This window comes from Lepidochelys kempii, chromosome 7, assembly GCF_965140265.1.
Source record: "Lepidochelys kempii isolate rLepKem1 chromosome 7, rLepKem1.hap2, whole genome shotgun sequence".
Lineage (NCBI taxonomy): Eukaryota > Metazoa > Chordata > Testudines > Cheloniidae > Lepidochelys > Lepidochelys kempii.
In genome coordinates this window covers 56373861-56393467 of record NC_133262.1, presented here as the reverse complement: position 1 = coordinate 56393467, position 19607 = coordinate 56373861, and the positions used below count along the sequence as shown (strand labels likewise).

Genomic DNA, 19607 nt, shown 5'->3' with positions numbered 1-19607 from the left:
CTGGGTAAACATCCCTGCCTGGCCCCCAGATACACACCACAAGAATGAGGCAGTTGGACTGCGAGGGTGGAGATAGGGGACCATGCAGTCCTGGGGTGACCCATAGGAGTCTTGAGTATTGTCCAGCACAATGTTTGCAGAGCATGCCCTGTGCCAGCTACACAGTACCCCAAATCCCACAAGCCATGGGATCAGCGGGCTGGGAGCCATGCATGTGCAGTTTCGAACCACCGAGCAATCCAGGAAGGGCCAAAAACAGAACTGGGGAGAATCAACTAGATTTCCTCCCCATTATTAACTCTTCACCAATCTATCTACCTGTACTAGTGCCCCTGGAACACTGCAGCATCAGCCTGTCCTGCTTCCCTGGAGCTTTGCAGCTGCCACTCTCAAAGCATTGCACAGGTCACTATCATAACCCCTATTTTACCAATGGGGAAACTGAGGCACAGGGACATGGGGGGGGGGTCCCACCCTACCTTAATGGCATAGAATCCAGGCCTCCTGCTTCTCAGGCTCATGTGTTAGTCACAAGGTCATCCTGGCTCCTGCTAGCCCTATGGGGACTGTAAGGCTTTCAGCAGGCTGACGCTGCCCAGTGCAGCTGGCAGACACAAGGACTTCAACAGCATACACGTGGGCTGATGTGTTGGCCCCCGCCTGCGCCAGTTACTGTGACATGCACGTACTCGGATCGCTTGCACAGGAGAGGCAGTTAGAGGAAGGCTGAGCTGTATGTCAGGAGCAGCCGTAGGGCACGTTGTCCCAAGGACTGGAGCCACACAGTGTGGGGTGCGCACTCCTGCACCGTGCTACCGCTGAGCTGGTGGGGCTGAGGAGCAGCCACTCAGAGATGCAGGTGCCTTGTGGCTTGGTTTGGTTCCTTGGGCTCAATCCTGGTTGCAGCATAAGCCACGGCAGCATCCCAGACACATCCAGGGCCCGGTGAGGAGCCAAGCTCAGCGGAGACAGCCCGCAAGGGGCAGGGCCAGTGCAGTGCTGGTGGCTCAGGGCCCAGGATGGGAGAGTGGGGGGAGGCTGTTCTTTCCCACACAACAGCTTAGTCACGAGAGCTAAGTGACTCCCTGTGGAGTCGGGGCGAATGCTCCTAGGTGGAGGCAGCCAGCTTCCTTCCACACCGTGAGTCAGCCCTGCAGAAGCCATCTCGAGTTGCTGTCACCATCGCCCTGTAATGGCCTGGTGCAGTCACCCTCAAACTGCTGCCACCTCTCCCTTCCCCACCACCTCCTGCGGAGGGGAAGGCAGGCTGCAGCCTGGCATCACTGCCATCGGCACCACGGCAGGCTCTGCCTGGCGGCTTGCTACCGCTAATGCCGCTGCCCTCCTCTGGCACCTCCCACCTGTCGGCGTCAAGGTGCTTCACAACCGTCCCCAGATTCAGCCTCACGGCACCCTGCTCAGTGTCTCTATGTTTTAGATGGGGAAACTGAGTCACAGAGAGGCAAGGACTCTCCGTATGTCACGTAGTAAGTAAGTGCTGGGAACTCCTGGCTGTCTTGCCTCTGCTTTAACCACTAGACAATCCTGCCCTCCCTGTGCTGCTGCGCACAGTGTTAGTGGCACCCCGTCGCTGCTCCTCGTGGTCGCGCTCTCTTGGGCAGACGGAGGGCCCCAGGGAGCCGAGCTTGGTTTGGATCCACAGAAGGGAGGACAGCAGAGCTCAGCCAAGCTAGCAGTGAGGGAAAGCCATACCTGTCACACTCCATGGGCTGGGAGAGTGTGTGCACTCCCCACCCCACCCTCCCATGTTCATGTGGGCCAACAGCTGTTGGAACCCTGATCCCCACACTCCCATTCCGAGACAGCTGGGCACAGCAGCCTTTACCAAGTCACCTCTAGAACAGCCCTAACAGACAGAGACACGCTGGGCCAACACAGCAGGCAGGACTCTAGCTGGATGCCTGGCTCCAGAGGCAGGACAGGGAGGTACAACACAGTGGGCCTGTGCAGGGGAAGTGGGAAATCTGGGGGTAGCTCCACCCGGCTCTCCTTAGCCAGAGGGGAAGGTTGTTCTGGGTCAGGATAACACAGTGGAGCTGGAAAGGACATACCCCAAAGGAGGTTGGATGGAGTGTAGATGAAGGGGGCGGGAGGACCGTCCAAAGGAGCAGAGCTCGCTGGCTGCTAGGGATGGTGCATTCGTAGCGCTCTGCCTCGGCACACGGCCAGGGAGAGGGTTCCACCCAAGCAATGGGCCTCAGCCTATGCTAGCAGCTTGAACCAGTTGCAGCATGTGCCGGTCGCTGCCTTCGCATTAGCCATGCTGAGTTGGGGTCAGTTTTGCTCCGCATCAACACTAGTGGTGTCCTAATCCTCTTCAGTTGTAATGCCTTCTGGGTATCTATCCCACAATTCCTGGCTCAGCTTCCAGAAGCAATGCATTCTGGGGCACCATGCGGGGCCACTGGTTTCCTGGGGACTCTCCCAGGACTTTGAGCTTATCTGCATCCACACAGGCACTAAACCGGTTCAGCTTCAGTCTGGACCAGCTAAGCTTTGCTCAGTTATTCAATCTGCTGAGACGCTGTTTATTTTTCTGGTTTTCTGACCCCTGAGGCAATGTGTGTGGATGCAGAGCATCCTACAAATGTGCAAGAGGCTGTACGGGGGTTAGTTTCTCTAGTGGATGCCAGGCCATGGCACATGAAAATAAATTTGCTTTGCACGAATTTACAGCCATAGTTCAGGACAACAAATTGCCCCTCCTAGCAAACACCTGCTCTAGAGAAAGCTGCTGCCCAGGGTAATGCTGCCTATGCAGTCTGCTCTGGGTGCAAGACTGCACCCCACTCAGTGCCCCAGACAACGCCTGAGTGAGCCAGCCAGGCGCCGGGGGAATCCCTTACTAGGAAGTGGCACAAAAGCAGTTTTCTAAGAGGGATCCCAGCCTGAACGCTAGCTGGCCTGGCTCAGCTGGGGAGACCGATCTGAGTTACCTTGAGCAGCTCCCTGGGGAAATCACTCCCTCCGTTGAGGCCTTCCAGGTTCCCAATGAAGTCAGAGCAGGACATTCTCTTCCCTATGTTCTGGTGGTGACAGGGGCAGAGAAATGTGGCTGGTTACCTTTGGGGAGTGGGAGCAGCGGCTGGTCGGAGAGCCCCCCTGCACCCTGGCGGTAGGACAGCCAAGCATTACAGAGCAGCACTGCCTGGATCTCATGAAAGGCCACTTGGAGATGTGGAGAACCTGGCCCCCTTTGCTAAGGGCTAGGGAGCTTTAAAAAGCCATTCCTGTCAAAATTCAAAGCCCCAAGGCCACTCAGTGATTCCCTTCCCATCCCCCTCACTCTCCTCCCTTGTCTTCCTTACCTCTCCTTCCCACTCCTCTCTTCTCCTCAGCCCCGTCTCGGCTTGCTGCTGCTTTGCCAATGCCCTTCTCTCTCCTGCAACCTTTTCTACCCGCTCATCACGCCTTCTCCACTCTTTGTTGCTTCTCCTTCCCGTCCTCTTGACGCCCCCACACAGCTAATGGGCTGGCTCCCACATACCCCAGGTGCCTTCTGCTAACACGCAGTCAGACAATGGCCACTTTGCTCCCTCCCAGATGAGAAGACGCCTAGTGGAGGAGCAGAGCATGCAGGGTGCTGGAGCTAGCAGGTACTCACATGCCCATGGAGGTCTGTGTTTAAGAGCATCAGGGCACAGGTCAGCGTGTGGACTCCGTCTGCAGCACAAGCACAAGAAAGGTGATCAGAGCACCACTCAGATCAGCTGTGCAGGCTGAAGTTCCATTTAATTCTGTTGTGTGGTCCCGGCCCCAAAGCAACTGCACTTGATGGGATTTTGCACAGCTGCTTTGGGGCTGGGACCACACAATAGAAGAGCAGTGAAGCCAGAATTAATGCTACAGAACCCTGTGTAAGCTTTGACATGGCATCCGGCACCCAGCAAGCCCTAAATCCCCATGCACATGGAGCTGACTCAAGGTTGATTCAAGGTGAGGACATGCAGGCATGCGGTGGTGAATTAAGTCAAGAAAGAAACAAGGATGTAAAAAGTCCAGATGAAATAGAGAGATCTGGGCAACTGCTAGTGGCCACTAGAGCATCCGGTTGCCCTGGCTATTTCACTTTGAAAGTCCCTGCCATTCTGAGTCACGGGACTCAGACATCCAAGCACACAGTTACACTTAAGAGTAGCTCCTTTCTCTCTCCTGGTGCTGATCTACTGCAGTTACAGGTGGCGAGTGTCCCAACTGTGCATGTCTAGGCCATAACAAGTCTGGCTTTCAGTGAAGCCTTATCTCTGAATTTCCTGGGTTTACAACACTTAGTTTGGGAATAATTACAACATCCCTGTGATTTATTTATCTGTCAGGTACTGGCATGTGCTCTCTGCCTTAACTCCAGCTTAACCTAGTTTTGGTCAGGGAATCTGCACCCAGGTTTACAAACACACACGCAGCCACAGCCATATGGTAGCTCACCCTCAGAGGAGACAGCATTGGAGTTGCACTGATAATAGCGTTGTGAAAAATGAGCCAGGACTCGCTCTCTCTCCTGAGTCTCCCCCATCAGGGCCAGCTCCTTCAGAAAGGACCTGAAGAATAAGAGTGGGACATGCATCAAACCAAACACCACCTGCCCCGCCCCACCTTGTCAAGGAGCAGGAGAATTGTCCTTTTTGTAACAGACAGGAAAAACACCAGTGCGTACAACAGGGAGCCCAGAACTCCTACATTGTTATTTCATCCACTTGGAGGATTCCCCACTGAACACGTGATCAGACGGTCCCATGTGCACATCCCAGAACTCTACATCAGGTAGGACAGTCTGCATGGGAACAGCGGCTGAACCCATCCCAGAACTGTCTGGGCTCGGAGACTGAGATTGTGGAAACTCAGCTGTGGCTGGACGGTGTCCAGAATCCATGACATCTCCCTCCACTAGAATGTAAGGTTTGGTATGTCCTCCCATGTTCTTAGACATCAGCCCACGTGATGGGCTCCCATGTTGGAGATGGTCCTTGGGAAAAATTACATTTCTTGGGTAAGAGAAGAAGTCTTCTTGAGATGTGAACGGCTTTACAACTGTCTTTTGGTGCTGGGTCTAGGGCCAGCCTGTGTGTGGGGGGGACCTTTTGCTCTTAACTGCAGATGGCCCGTGTTGCTGGGGTGCACATAGATTCTGATGATGAATGGCTCCTAAAAACATGTGTGGCCCCATGAAAGATTCTGACCTGAGAGCTTGGTCCAGACTCATCCCAGTGAACACGAAGAATTTCAGATATTCCCCAGCCACCATCTTACTGAACTCATTACTGAAAGAGAGGGGAGAGAGAGTTGAATAGACCAGACCACTGTGACAGACCAGTGTAGAGAGAGAGAGGGAGGGATGGAGATGGAGGGGGAGGAACAGAGGAAATTTTAAGAACATAAGAACAGCTATACTGGGTCAGACCAAAGATCCATTTAGCCCAGTGTCCTGTCTTCTGACAGTGGCCAATGCCAGGTACTTCAGAGGGAATGAACAGAACAGGTAATCATCCAGCAATTTTAAAGCACTTAGTACAGGGGAGGGCAAACTTTTTGGCCTGAGGGCCGCATTGGGTTTCTGAAATTGTATGGGGGGCCAGTTAGGGGAGGCTGTGCCTCCCCAAACAGCCAGGCATGGCCTGGCCCCCGCCCCCTATCCGACCCCCCCCACTTCTCGCCCCGACAGCCCCCCCCCCAGGACTCCTGCCCCATCCAACCCCCCCTGTTCCCTGACAGCCCCCCGGGGATCCCTGCCCCATCCACCCCCCACTCTCTGTCCCCTGACCGCCCCAGGATCCCCCGCCCCTAACTGCCCCCTGCCGCCCATCCAACTCCCCTCTCCTTCCTGACTGCCCCCCCCGGCCCCGGGACCCCTGTCCCATCCAACCACCCCTTCTCCTTGACTGCCCCCGGACCTCCTGCCCCTGACTTCCCCCCGCTGCCCCATCCAACCCCCCTCCTTCCTGACGGCCCCCCTGGGACCCGTGCCACATCCAACCACCCCTTCTCTCTATCCCCTGACTGTCCCTGGAACCCCTGCCCCTCACCACCCCCCCACCGCCCCATCCAACCCCCCCCTCCTTCCTGACTGCCCCCCAGGGACCCTTGCCCCCATTCAACCACCCTGTTCCCTGCCCTCTGACTACCCCAACCCCTATCCACACCCCCGCCCCCTGACCACCACCCCCGAAGTCCCTGCCCTCTATCCAACCCCCCAACTCCCTGCCTCCTTACCACACTGCCTGGAGCACCGGTGGGTGGCGGCACGGCTGCACCAGGCCAGGCAGCCGCGCAGCACAGAGCACCGGGTCAGGCCAGGCTCTGCAGCTGCGCTGCCCCAGGAGCTCGCTGCTCTGCCGCCCCAAGCATTGCACCAGCCGCGCAGTGAGCTGAGGCTGCGGGGGAGGGGCCGGGGGCGAGCCTCCCGGGCCAGGAGTCAGGGGCTGGGCAGGACAGTCCCAAAGGCCGGATGTGGCCCGCGGGCCATAGTTTGCCCACCTCTGACTTAGTATCACACCAGGGGACATGAGATAGGACAGTGGACAGTGTGATGGGGGTGTGTGCAATACAGTCGCCAGGTTTGAGGTGTTTCGCACTGATCTCCAGAGGGCAATATTCTGAGTTCTCCCTGGAGCCTGAATGCAGTAATACTTGGTGTAAATGGTGCATGTGGGATGAATTTTGGGCATACGTGGCCTTTTAGATGTGGGTCGTGCGGAGCGCTCCCATGAGCTCCTGCTAAGGGCAGTCTGTCCTTGGGTCTGGCTGTCTCTTGCCTACCATTCTCTGCATGCTCCTATGCCCCTGTGGAGCACCTATGCATGCAGCAGGCTGCTCTGTCTCCTCAGTGACCGAGCAGCACCCTGGATGAACAGCCTCTCCTCATAATACCCACACGTACTTCTTCCCCAAATGGCGAGCCACGTCTGCTTTTTTGAATCCATCCAGGTTGTAGAGCCTCTTTGCCAGGCGCTTGGCAGCCTCGAGGTCGGCCTTGTGCCCGTTGGACAGCGTGTCTGTGCTGCCCAGCGCTAGTTGCTCCGTGCTGTCCATCTCGGAGTCTGAGTCCGAGACCAGCTGACTCAGAGGATGGTCACTGCAACAAAAACAGAAGCCTCGGGTAAGTCTTGCAACAAAGCTTTTTCCACTGCATCCTGCTAAGGCACCTGGGCTCCTGACCCCAGGCTCGCCATCCTTTCTGCAGCTCGCTACCTGGATCTCCACAGCTCTCTGAGGAAAGACATCCCAGGAGGCTTCAGCTCTAGATACTGCTACTAGGCCGCAGTACTGGCTGGAAGTACGAGGGGTGGGATCTGGGTGTTCCCCACTTTGGTTTTGTTTGATGCCCAACCTAGAGTTTGGAGGCAGACCTGTAACCCTCAGTGACCCATCATCTGACCCCTCCAGGCTGTCTCCTGCCGCTGGGCCGAGGGGCCAGAACCTTTAGGGAAAGGGATATAATTGAAGACTTGCCCTGCGTATATGCCCTGCTTTCCAGTTGTGTGGTGTCTGACACATCCCCCGCTCTGAAAGAAGCCAGCAAATCTTGCCACCGGGATCCACCCCCCATGGTGCCCTCTCCTCTCTTTCTCAATACACCTGCTTGCTCCTTCCCATCCTCTGCATCAGACTGGGACAAGCTGGACAACTTTAAATCCTTTTAGACCCCCCCAGAGCCAAATGTTCACAGATTCCCTGGACAGACTCTCTAAGGTTCACCTAGCTCATGAGTGCAGATCTAAGCAGGTGCACAAGGTTTCCCAGCAGCATGGTCAGTGGAGAGGACCAGCGGCAGGCTCAACAGAAAAACGAATCCAGCACACTGTGGGAGACTGGGTGGGAGGATGACTCCTCTGCAGAACAAGCTCTCTCCAGAGATGCCAGTCCAGGGCTTGCCCCTGGTTCTGAAAGGCCCCTCCAGCCCGTTCTCCACTAGTGCAGAGCAGGTTTCTCCTTGCTGTGCTGACTCAGCTGTCTCCAGCCCTGTGGAGCTGAAACCCAGCTTTCAGAGGAGGGAGGAAATTCACACTCTGCCACGGGCTGGTGGTGCTGAAGTGGAGTCAGGCCCTTGAATGGGGAACTGGGGGTGCTGCTTGGCTGGTGGCTGGAGAGCTGTGGCTGGGTGCAGCACCCCGCAGGGAGCATGGAAATTGCATTGGTTTATGGCCACCACTGGCCCAGAGATAGGATCCAAGCTGGAAGAACTCTGGAGACTCCCTGCTGGACTGACTGGATCACAGTCCCATGGCCTTGAGCTCAGCTTAACCCCTGAGTGCTGGGCTGGTGAGTAATACCTAGCTCCTATAGCTGTGCAGTGTTGTAGTCCTGTCAGTCCCAGGCGATTAGAGAGACAAAGTGGGTGAGGTCATAGCTTTTCTGGGACCAATATAAGCACCCCAGTAACCTCAGCCTTGTGCTGTGGATACATCAGCAGGTACTTTAATGGTGCCACCCCAGAGTAAGTTTGGGACTATCCATAACACTGTACAAACTTGACTCTTGGGTTAGATCAGTGGTTCTCAAAATGGGGGTCGGGACCCCTCGGGGGTCACAAGGTTATTATATGGGGGTCACGAGCTCTCAGCCTCCACCTCAAACCCCGCTTTGCCTCCAGCATTTATAATGGTGTTAAATATATTTAAAACTGTTTTTAATTTATAAGGGGGGGTTGCACTCAGAGGCTTGCTATGTGAAAGGGGTTGCCAGTACAGAAGTTTGAGAACCACTGGGTTAGATGGTGCCAAGCTCTGTGAGCAGCCACCCTCCTCACCCGAAGCGTTCTTCTGCAGGGGGCAGGCCCAATCCTAGACTCAGTGCGGAAGGCCCAGGGGAAACCCTGTATGCACCAATCAGGGAAGCTGCTAGTGCTGTGTGCGGTCCCCCAGCACCCATGCGGGTTCTGGGCCTTCCTGCAGGAGCTGCTGGCATTGCAAAGTCCCTCTTTGCCCTCTCCAATGCAGGCAGGTGCCCTAAAGGCACAATCTAGCTCTTAATCGTATTCCTCATAATTGCCAGTGCTATTTCATCTGTGAAATTCTTTATGGTTTATGGAAACACTGTCCCCAGCCAAAAAACTATGGGCCAGTGAATTCTCACAGGTACCAGGGGTTTAGACAGGCCCATTCATACACTTACACACACAGAACAGAGCCATCAGCTCCTTGCACAGCCATCGAATGCTCCTTAGCCTACATCCTCCCCTCCCCACTCCTGCCTGCATTCTGAAGGCATGCAACATAGTGCCATGCATTCTCTGGGTCCCACAAAGCGTGTGTTCAATATATGCAATGGGCTGATTGCAGGATCTTCGTCCAGTGTGCGACACCCACAAATGTAAATGCCTTAATGGACATATTAACTGGAACAAACTGCCTACATTCCTAGGAAAGCAGTAGTTTTATAATCCAAACCAGTATGCTGACTTCTTTACTTAGCACTTCTCATCCATTGATCTCAAAGCACTTTACAAAGGAACGGCGATACTATTATCCCCACGTTACAGAAGGGCAAACCAAGGCACAGAGGGGCAAACAGAGAATAGAGCCCAGGTCTCCTAACCTGCAGTTCAGTGCCCAATCCTGTGTATTCCGCTTCCTGTACTACTTCACTCCTTGAGGCCTTAGACTGACATGTTAGAAGAGTTATTCTAGGGTTAGCCTTCAGATCAGACTGACCCAGAGACAGAGAAGTTCTCCCAATCAAAAGCATCCAGAATCCCTTCAACAGAAAACATTCAGCAACACTGACCTCGCCCAGATTTTCTGGCAGCCCCATAATGTCTTAGTCTGATTTATTTTTACGGTCCTCTAATTGACTTTTAAGAGGCCTCCTCTCCTGAGCCAGTTACAGAATCAGATCTCCTGCAGAGCCTGCTTTGTCCACTAAGGACACAGACTCCTCTCCGTTCCACACGGTGCGAGTGCACATTGCATGTGTGGGAGTCTGGAAGCCAGCCAAGCGCGCTCCACACAGGGGTCAAGCGCAGAGAGCTCTCCCGAGTGCAGCGGGGTGGAAGGAGATTTAGAGGAGGATTTATCTGCTTCTGAAACCATTTGCTTCCATTTTCCCCAACCCCCCAGCTTAATTTTTGAACATGGTCCTTAGTCTTGATCTTTGAGTCAGGGGGCCAAATTCAGCTCTGGTGTAAGTAGGTGCAACTCCCGCTGAATTTTGTCCGTTACGTGCCTGTGATTACAATAAGACCAACACACGAAGTATGGCCCAGTGCTAGGGCACTAGCCTGTGTTTTGACACACCCAGGGTCTATTGCTTGCTCTGCCACAGACTCCCTGTGTGAACCTGGCTGAGTGAGTGTGCCTCAGTTTCCCCATTTGTAAAATGGAGATAATAGCATTTCCCTCCCTTTCAGGAGTGGTGTGGGGATAAATACATCAATGATTGCATGGCACTACAATATGGATATCATAGATTAGAGTTTGTTTTCAACGCCAGTCTCATCTACTGTCGGCCAGCCTTCCAACCCTTACGCACACTGTCCCACTATTGCTGTTGGGAGCAAATTCCTGGGTTGGAGTAGGGGGCACAAAAAAGCCATTTCTTGAAGCCAGATAACCCATAGCCAGCCATGTCACAAACATGTCACTTGACTCCAGGGAGCCAAGTCTTAACTGATCCTAACAGCAAGCATAGCCTGACTCTTTAAGGTGGCATCTACAAGCAGCTAGCAAATCACGTTCCAACTTGTACCTGGCTGAAGGCCCTTTTTGTGCTTTCCGTTCAGAGTTGACTAAAAACCCACCTCTCCCTTTCAGATTCTGTCCACCCGCTGCCAAGGTGATGCTGCTGTTCCATTCTGTTAATGACCAACATCTCCACTGTGCTCCAAATAAGAGGGGACATTTCAAGCCCAACTCAGAGGGGTTATGAGTTCTGTTGGGCCTCTCAAAGTGACCTCTCAACTGCCTTCTCCAGATTGATTTTCTGCCTATAGCTGAAGGCAAAATCTTGCATTGATCTTTACAATAATTTCTCTCTTTCTCTCTCAAAATCCACATCTCTCTCCAGTTTTCTCCCATCTGCTTCTGACTGATAGGTGGGGTTCCTCTTTGCCTCTTTAAACTGGCATGCGTGGATTAGATAGCGCACTCCTGAAAGCTGTGTAGTATCTGAAATCTACTATCTCCAGCCTGCAATCCTGATTTCAGGCTCTAAATCAGCAGAACCTAGGGCAGAAGATAATCTATCTGGCACTTAACATTTTAAGATAAAAATGAGCTGATTCATGCTCCAGGCTTTGAAATTAACTTTTTTTTTTCTTATGGCAGAGCTACTATACTATCTTTAAGTTGGAAGCAGCAGCCTTGATTCTTTAGTCCTCAAGTTTGGCTATACTGATGACAAGCTAAAATCCATCCCTCACCAAGTCAAAGTCACTCTGATTTTTAAACAAAAGTGCTTTCAAGGAAGAAAACCAACAACCAAGTCTTTCAATCAGTGGCAACCAGAACAAAATGTGCATGGATGTGAGTGTCATAACCAAGGTGACTCCATTTTCCCTGCAAATGAGCTAAAACATTTCAAGGCAGTTTTTCAAACTGCACTTTCTAAAGCAGCATTTCTGTTTGGCTTGAAGAACTATTTAGCTCAATTAACATAAAACCTTATCCAGAAGATTGGCCTACATTTAAAAAATAAATCAATATTCAATCTAGTACTGTACAAGCATCTTCTGTGAGTCATCTACAGACTGACCTGAAACTCCCTCAATATTCCAGTTTGGCATCCACACAGCTTGCATGACACCCCTCCATCCCGACCAGGAGCTCTGGTCCCACGCTCCTCAGAGCACACTGCTATTCCAGTCTGGGGTTGTATTCTCAGCTCTGCTGCTGCATCTCAAGACTGACCTGCCACAACCCCTCACCATTTCACTAACAGGTCAGTTCCCAGGATACCAGTTGTACAACGCCACTTCCTGTTCTTTTTACAACTGTTCTTGTGGGACCCAATTCATGTGATGCTACTTCCTGAACTCACTACAACTGTCACCAGGGGTCAAAGAATCTTTTCATGCCACCTCCTATCCCTGTAGTCATGGGGAAAACATTAATATTGTACTCTCTCCTCTTGCCTGTTACAGCCTGCACCTGGGGAACAGATTCCCGTTGTGCCACTTCCTGTTCTCATTGTAATAACTGGCAATGGCTCACACCCTGTGGGAGTTTATCTGTTTGTCCGGGGTGTGGGTGTTGCCTGCATGGAGTTGGCTGTCCCCCCACATGCCGTACAGCTGTGCGCTTCGAAGTCACTACATGAAAAAAGGGGAACATTCATTCTGTTATTTTCCCAGTCAGTCATTCAACACTCCAGCTGCCATTTGTCAACTGTCCCTCTCAAAATCCTGCTGTCAGCCCCTTCTAGTTGCTAAGCACCTTCTGCCTCCCTTTCCTCGTTGCCATAGCATCCCCTGTCAAGCCAGCCTTGGTTAGTAATTGGTGCTTTCTACTACAGCTCCCCATCCCAAATCTAGACACCCCTTACAATATTTGGCTTCTGAAGCAGCCCTCTGTCTTGCCACCAGTGAGAGCTTCATACTGGTATAAAGGCACCAATCAATTCCCTCGTTCGTGCTAAAATTCCCATCCCTGGCATGAATTCACATTGTGCTTTCTGTCCACACCAGAACATGCCCCACTCAGATTGATTGAAGCCCTGCCCCTTCCTATCAGAAAGAATGATGTTCTCAGTTGCTGGGTGTGTTTGGGACAGCCTCATCATGGTCCTGTACAGCCACAATGTGCTTGAGTCTCGGAAGAAGAAAGGTGGTCAGCCAGATAAATACAGAGCAAGCAACATTAGGTTGGAGTGGTGTTTTCAGAGAACTCCACACTCCTGGTTCTGGGCACATCAACTTGGAACTGGGGTACGGGTTCCCCAAAGGCAAAGGACTGTCCCGGTCCCATCACAGGACAGAAGGGAGTTCATCTCCAGGCTTTGTCCAACCACCTAGCGCTCAGTCGGTATTAAGGACCCAATCCTCCAGCCACTGTGTGCACAAAGCTCCCATTGACTGGAGTGGAATCTCTCTCTCTCTCTCTCTCTCTCACACACACACACACACAGAGTGAAAGAGAAGGATCTGGCCCATTTAAACTGGCTGAAGGATGTTCAGGACGTTTCACTGGAGGATGAGCAGGGCCAGGGCAGCTGGGTGAGGCTCCTGGCACCTGGGCTGGGAGTCACATTGTATTGTCCAGATTTGATGAAGTGGGGGATTTTCTTAGTGTTTTGCATGAATTCTTATGGCCGGTGATATAGGATGATCGCTGGAAGGAGAGGGCTTCTTGACTGGGGCGAGAGAGCAGCCAGAGCCCATCTGGATGCAAGGGAGACTTAGATGTACTGTGCTGAGGGAGGCCAGGCCTGAGGCCCTGAGAGTTTCCTATGCTGTGTTCAGACGCTCAATAAACTCTTCCGTTTTACACTGGCTGAGAGTCACTCCAGTCTAGAGATCAGGGTTACATTATTCCTTCCTGGACTGGAGGCCCTGGGAGTCCAGAGTGAGTGAACTCCCTGATGGGGCCCACGGGGAGAGACAGGCATGCTGGAGGCTCAGTTCCAGGAGATGGAGGGGCTTATAGCTTAACCCCCGAGAGAGAGTGGACCTGTGAGAAGGGCTGTCACACAGAAGGGGGTTCCTCCCAGGGACCGTAGGGACCTGAGAGAGAGCAGGAGTCCTGTGAGTCCATGACAACTTGGTAGCAGAGGGCGGTTGGTGGATGCACCAGTTGGCTGAGAGCGGAGGGGCTTTGCAGTGAGTGGCTGCCAGCGATAAAACAAGAGGAATTGAAGGAACAAGCAAGGAAAGGGCCTAGAAAGGAAAGGGACCTTGCAGGTCGGTGCAGGGAGAGAGGGCTGAGTGTGGGGAGGCTCACCCAGGAGCAGCTGATTGCCAGCTGGTAGAGAGTGACCAGTCCAAAGAGCAAGGGCCAGATCCCAGTGGGGCTCTCCGGACACCCGGAGAGCCTGGGAGTAGCCGGGGGGGGAGAGGGCAGTCGGGGCAGCAGCAATGGGTCCACCAGACCTGGCTCCCCAGTCAGGAGGGGGACATCCCAACCTGGGTTCCCTCCAGTGGAGGTAAAGAGATGGAAACTGGAGCTGAGAGTGCAGGAGCTGGAGGAGTGGAGGCTAGCAGGTTAGCAAACGGCTTGGAGCAGCGGAAACAGGAACTGGAGTTGGAGGAGAAGCAGGCAAAGAGGACTTGCGATGGGGTACGTGGGGAAGGACCCCAAGATCCCAGTTCACTAGGAAGCCTAGATTCCAAAGTGTGCCCCAGTGTAATGGGGGAGGGGTTTTGATGCCGATCTCACTGCCTGTGAGAAGGTTTCTGATTCAAACTCAGTTGATCCTATGGATGAGCTCTGCTCTCTAACCCCACCCTGCTTGGCCCTGAGGCCATAAAGATGTTCAGAATCCAAGAACTAAAAATGGTTCAAACAGGCATGACTGCTTAAGTTTGAATTGAACCCTGATGCATGTAGAAAATATTTCCGGGATTATGCAAGATCCCAGACATCACCTACAAGGAGGTCACCACCCCACTCGGAAAATATCCCCACTAAAATGTGTATAATCTGGTGGGATTGGAGCAACTGTCTAACATCTGCCATCCAGACTTTAAAATGTGGTTACTGGACCAGGTACGCTAGCAAATGAGTGGGGGGAGATTCAAGTCGGAGACTCAGAAGGGGAGTCACTCAGAGACCTCTCAGGAGGTGGGACTTTAGGAAGATGATGCAGGGGTGCCCACAAATGCCAGAGTAGGCAGACCCCCCCCCATGGGACCTGGGATGTAATTACTGCAGGCAAAAGGACACAAAGTGGTGCAGTGTCTAAAAATAAAGGAAATCTTGGCTCAAGAGAAGCCCTCAAACGGTTAACATGGCAAAGGGAAGATAACCTGTAATACAGGCTCAGAGAGCGAGCTATGTGTCTATTCCACAGCTCTATCCCTTCGGAGGAAGCAGTCACCCACCAGCTCCTGTGGGCAGAGCTGGTCAGGGAAGAGTCACAGAGAGGCTTCCACCCCAAGTCCAGCAGATAGGTCTTGTTAGACACCCCTGGGCTCAGGCACCTCTGATCCCTGGTGGGAGCGGAAAGTGGTGATCAACTGGGACATATTCACAGGGTGGAGACATTCTGGGACCAAGAATTCTTGTTAGTGTGGTGCAACTCCACCAGATGCTGAGGGACTGTATAACTTGGCTGAAGGACCCAAATATAAAGCCATTCACCCTGTCTATGGCTCAGATTCCTGTGCAGACAGAGGAAGGATGGGGTCGGGGGGCTGGTAGCTGGCGTCTTTCAGCACATCAACTTTGACATACTCTTGGGTGACTGAGTCTCTTTAAGACAGGTTCCAGACCTTGTAACAGTCAAAGAGCTGAACCCAGAGATAGGAAGGCGGAGAGAGCAGGAGCCAGTGATCATGTGAATGGCGCGGCTGGCGAGGAGGAGGGGATGTTCTCCCTGGTTAGTAGCACAAGGAAGATCTACAAGGTGTGGGTTACCTGCCTATCTGCAGCCAGATCCCTGGAGTTGAGTGTGACTGGCCGGTCCTGCACTGGGGAGAGGCGGCTCAAGCTGGCTCTGATGCTGTAAACAAAGCAGTGGGCTCGTTGCCTAGACGGGGGCTAAAGTGACGACAGCCAAGGTGGTGGACCCAGATCCAGTTGTGCCCAATGCATACCTAACCCTGAAGGGGGTGATCAGACCCCCAGTTAAGATCATGTAGATACATCTGAAATGGGGTGCCCAAAGGGGCCCCAAAGAGGTTGGGGTGCATGATCCGCACCTGCAGAGGTGCTGATGGGGAATGGATTGGAGACCTGGCCAGACAGTGCCTTGGGTCTTGGCTGTGGCTACAGGCGAGTGGGGTGCTTAGTCTGGCACCAGCAATCTACCCAGCAGGGGGTGTGGAACCTCCAAAGGGGGAGGTGAGTTACCAGGAACAGGGTGGAGACCAAGAGGTGTGGAAACTGAGACATAGCCAACAAGGGCTTGGCCCAAACCCAGCAGCTGAACTCCAGACCGAGCAACAGAAGAAGTCCTCCTTGAAAAAGCTGAGGGTCCTTATGGGCCCCAGTGTTGCAAGACCCTGGGGGAAGAACTGCAGGGAAAGAGCCCTGTAAGAAAAGGGATCTGGTACCAGGAAATCTGAACCTTGTGGGATCAGGGGGCCGCTGGTGGTTTACCAGAAGTACCATGTCCCTCCCTCTAAACATCAGAGGGGCCAGTGCACCAGGCAAGGGGGCTACAAAACTCTCACTGCCCCAGAAATTCACAGGGGGCCACTCTTTTGAGTTGGTGAACAGAAGAAAAGTGAGGGGACCCCGGGACTTGAGAGACAAATGGGAGGGAAATGGGAATGGGAAATGGGTGGTGCTGGTAGAGTACATTCCAGGGAAAGCTCACTGAGCCTATGGGCTTGGCCAGGAAGAATCTAGCCAGGGGCCAAGGAAAGCAGAAGGGCCGGTACGGCAGTGTGCTGGCTCCTGTGGCACCAGGGACCAGGAGAGGAGTCTCGGCTCAGTGCAAAGGGTGCCTGGAACTGGTACAGGCCTGTGAAATCATGAACCAGCTGAAGGAGGTGAATCATGTACTGGTGCGGCCCAATCGGATGAGTGTACCAAGTTAACACAAAGAAGCCACATGATGACAGGGAGTGGTTGGTGCTGGTTGTGTGTGGGCAGAGGAAGGAGAAGGTGCGGGGGAAATCCCCTGGTGGATCTCTTCCCTGAGACAGGAGCCAGCCTCCCGCTGGAATCAATCCCCTTCTCAGACCAGCTAACCCTGGCCCAACAGGCAGGGAGCGCAGCTGCTCTCCAGCTGGCTTGGGTTTCACTAAAAGTTGTCCACGGGGGGGGGGGGGGGGGAAGGGGAGGGGAGACAAAAATAACATACCCACCAGGTGTTCCCCATTCACAGTCATGGGGAAAAAAGCCCAGGACCTGAAGAGAGAGATCAGTGACATGTTGGTCCTAGGGGTGATCCAGCTACCCACCAGCCCTGGGCCTCTCCTGTGGTGCTGGTCCCCAAGAAGGATGGATCAATCAGACTTCGTGTAGACTATGTATCAGAAGCTCAGTGCTGTCACTGTGTCTGATGTCTGCCCCATGCCTAGGGCTAACAAGTTCCTAATCAAGTTGGGAGGAGAAGTTACCTCACTACCAGGGATATCACCAAAGGCTACTGGCCAGTACGTTTGGACCCAGATGCCGGGTTGGAATCTGCTCCCATTACCCCTATGGGACTCTTTGGGCTCCTGGTCCTACCTGTCAGCCTCAAGGCAGCACTTGCCACCTCCCAGTGCCTGGGGAATCAGTTACTGAGGGGGGTGGAGGACTGTGCCTGGGTGAGCATAAATAATATCTGGGTCTTCAGGCAAACCTGGGAGGACGATGTGTTCCAGACAAAGAGGGGGCTGAGACACCTCCAGGATGCTGGACGACTACAGAGGACAAAAAGGATAAGGTGGGGATGGCAGAGGTGTCATACCTGGGCCACTAGGTGGGAAGAGGCTGTCTAAAGGCAGAGCCTGCCAAGGAGGAGGGGATCAGAGATTGGCCCATTCCTCAAACCAGAAAACAGGCCCAGGTCCCTAATGGGATGGCAGGGTACTACTGGAGGTTTGTACCCCACTGTGGCTTCCATCACAGAGCTGTGTAAGAAGGGCAAGCCGGACAAGGAAGTCTGGACCAAGCAGTGCTAGAGGGCACTCTGTGTGCTGATGGAGGCTCTAATCCAGGGGTTTAACCTCTGAGAGAGAGTGGACCCCTGAGAAAGGCTGTCGCACTGAAGGGGGTTCCTCCCAGGGACCGTAGGGAGCTGAGAGAGAGCAGGAGTCCTGTGAGTCTGTGACACCATACAACAACTCAACCCTAAAGGTGCACACACCATGGACCTGCAGATTCACACTAAGCATGCATGCAGCAGGGGGTGGAGAGTTCCATGGGAGCTCCCATGTGGGTAGGGGAGCAGGCCTGGAGGCTCACACCGAGAGGAGATACCACAATCACATTCAGGCCAGATGACCTCGTAGGACGTGTCAGGGGGTAGGATAGAGGCCCATGCTGAGCACCCACCCCAGGAAGGGGTAGAGCAGTGGCTCTCAAACTTTTTTACTGGTGACCCCTTTCACACAGCAAGCCTCTGAGTACGACCCCCCCCTTATAAATTACAAACACTTTTTAATACATTTAACACCATTAGAAATGCTGGAGGCAAAGCGGGGTTTGGAGTGGTGGTTGACAGCTCGCAACCCCCCATGTAATAACCTCGCGACCCCCCTGAGGGGTCCCAACCCCCAGTTTTAGAACCCCGGGGGCAGAGCATGCAGCAGAAGTTCCATGTTGGAGTGGCTCATGCAAGGAGCCAGGCACAGGGCACATGTCGGAGGCACATGCAGGCGGTCGAGTCTTGCAAGAACCGACAGGAACGAGCTGCATGAGCTGCCTCCTGCATATGCTGGTGGTACGGGGCCCACCAGAAAGGCAGCACCACGCTACCAAGCTGGCAGAGTGTAGCACTTTCACCTAGCCTCGGGGCTGTCTCCAACTCGCTGCCACCAGCAGCTCCTCCTGCCAAGCGTTCCCAGCCGGCCAGGCAGCCTTCTGCTCTGCTCTACGTCCTGCTAAGTGGGGAGACAGCAGAGCGGCATTGGCTCAGGAAACGGGTGCTTCCCCCAGCGGGGACGCAGCCTTGCGGGACTCCCTCTGCGACCCTCCTTCCAGCACAGAGCCGCTCATGTTGACCTACCCAACCTCTTCTCACCAGGCACAGTTGAAGGGAGATGTTCTCCTGGGCATGGCTCAGCCAACATTCCTGGCGTTCAACCGGTGCTCCCAAGTCACCCTGGTCACACACAATGCCATTTCTCAGCAGGATGCCAGTGGAGGGAGGTTCAGAAATGCTGACAACACTCCAGACCTCCTCTTCCCAAGCCATGCCCCCATTTGAGAATCCCTTTCCATCGCCCAATCCTGCAGGGCTGTTCCCTGTGTTGGAATATGGCTGGCATGGGGTCAGTGCTGGGGTCTGACTCTGGGGACAGGGGCTCATTGCTCTCATGCATTGGTCATAGGTTAGGTAGGGTGGGCTCATGCTGCAATCAAGCTAGCTCCCTGGCCCAGCCCCCGCCTCCCATGGTACAGCAAGCTCTTGTCAGACGTGTGCAGAGATGCCCCCTGTGAATAATGGGAGCTGCCATGAGGATCGGTGTTCCCCCGCAGAACAGTTCACAGGGCAGCTAGGCACCAGGGGCCTTAGAGTTGGTGTACTCACCAGATAGCTTTGGTGGAGAATCTGAGAGACGTGGACCCTGTGGCAGGGGGCGTCTGAATCCAGTGACATCTGGATCTCAGAGCTTGGGGCCTGGTACAGCAAGGGGTGGAGTGTGACCCATGGGGAAGTGGAGGTGCTAGGGACTCCCTACCAGCTGGGGTCTCTGGCACTGATCCCAGCTGACCGAAGCAATTCTTCAGTTCTGAGTTTTACTATCAACAGCCAGCCTGACAGTAAGAGCCCATGGCGGGGGGAGACCAGGTCCTCAGCCCTTGGTAGGGATGGGGCTCTCCAGCATGACTAGCCACACC

The 19607-nt window shown here is 53.9% G+C and overlaps 1 protein-coding gene across 5 annotated transcripts in view; it reads right to left on the bottom strand.

Annotated features, from left to right (window-relative positions):
- Positions 1–19607, bottom strand: part of PSD (pleckstrin and Sec7 domain containing) — a 107228-nt gene that overhangs the window by 25054 nt on the left and 62567 nt on the right. For all 5 annotated transcript variants that reach the window (XM_073352937.1, XM_073352941.1, XM_073352939.1 and 2 more), the window contains 5 exons: positions 6896–7090; positions 5199–5279; positions 4447–4559; positions 3626–3684; positions 2958–3047 (listed from right to left, as the gene is read on the bottom strand). In XM_073352937.1, coding sequence (XP_073209038.1) covers positions 2958–3047; positions 3626–3684; positions 4447–4559; positions 5199–5279; positions 6896–7090 — 538 coding nt within the window. The remainder of the gene's footprint in view (positions 1–2957; positions 3048–3625; positions 3685–4446; positions 4560–5198; positions 5280–6895; positions 7091–19607) is intronic.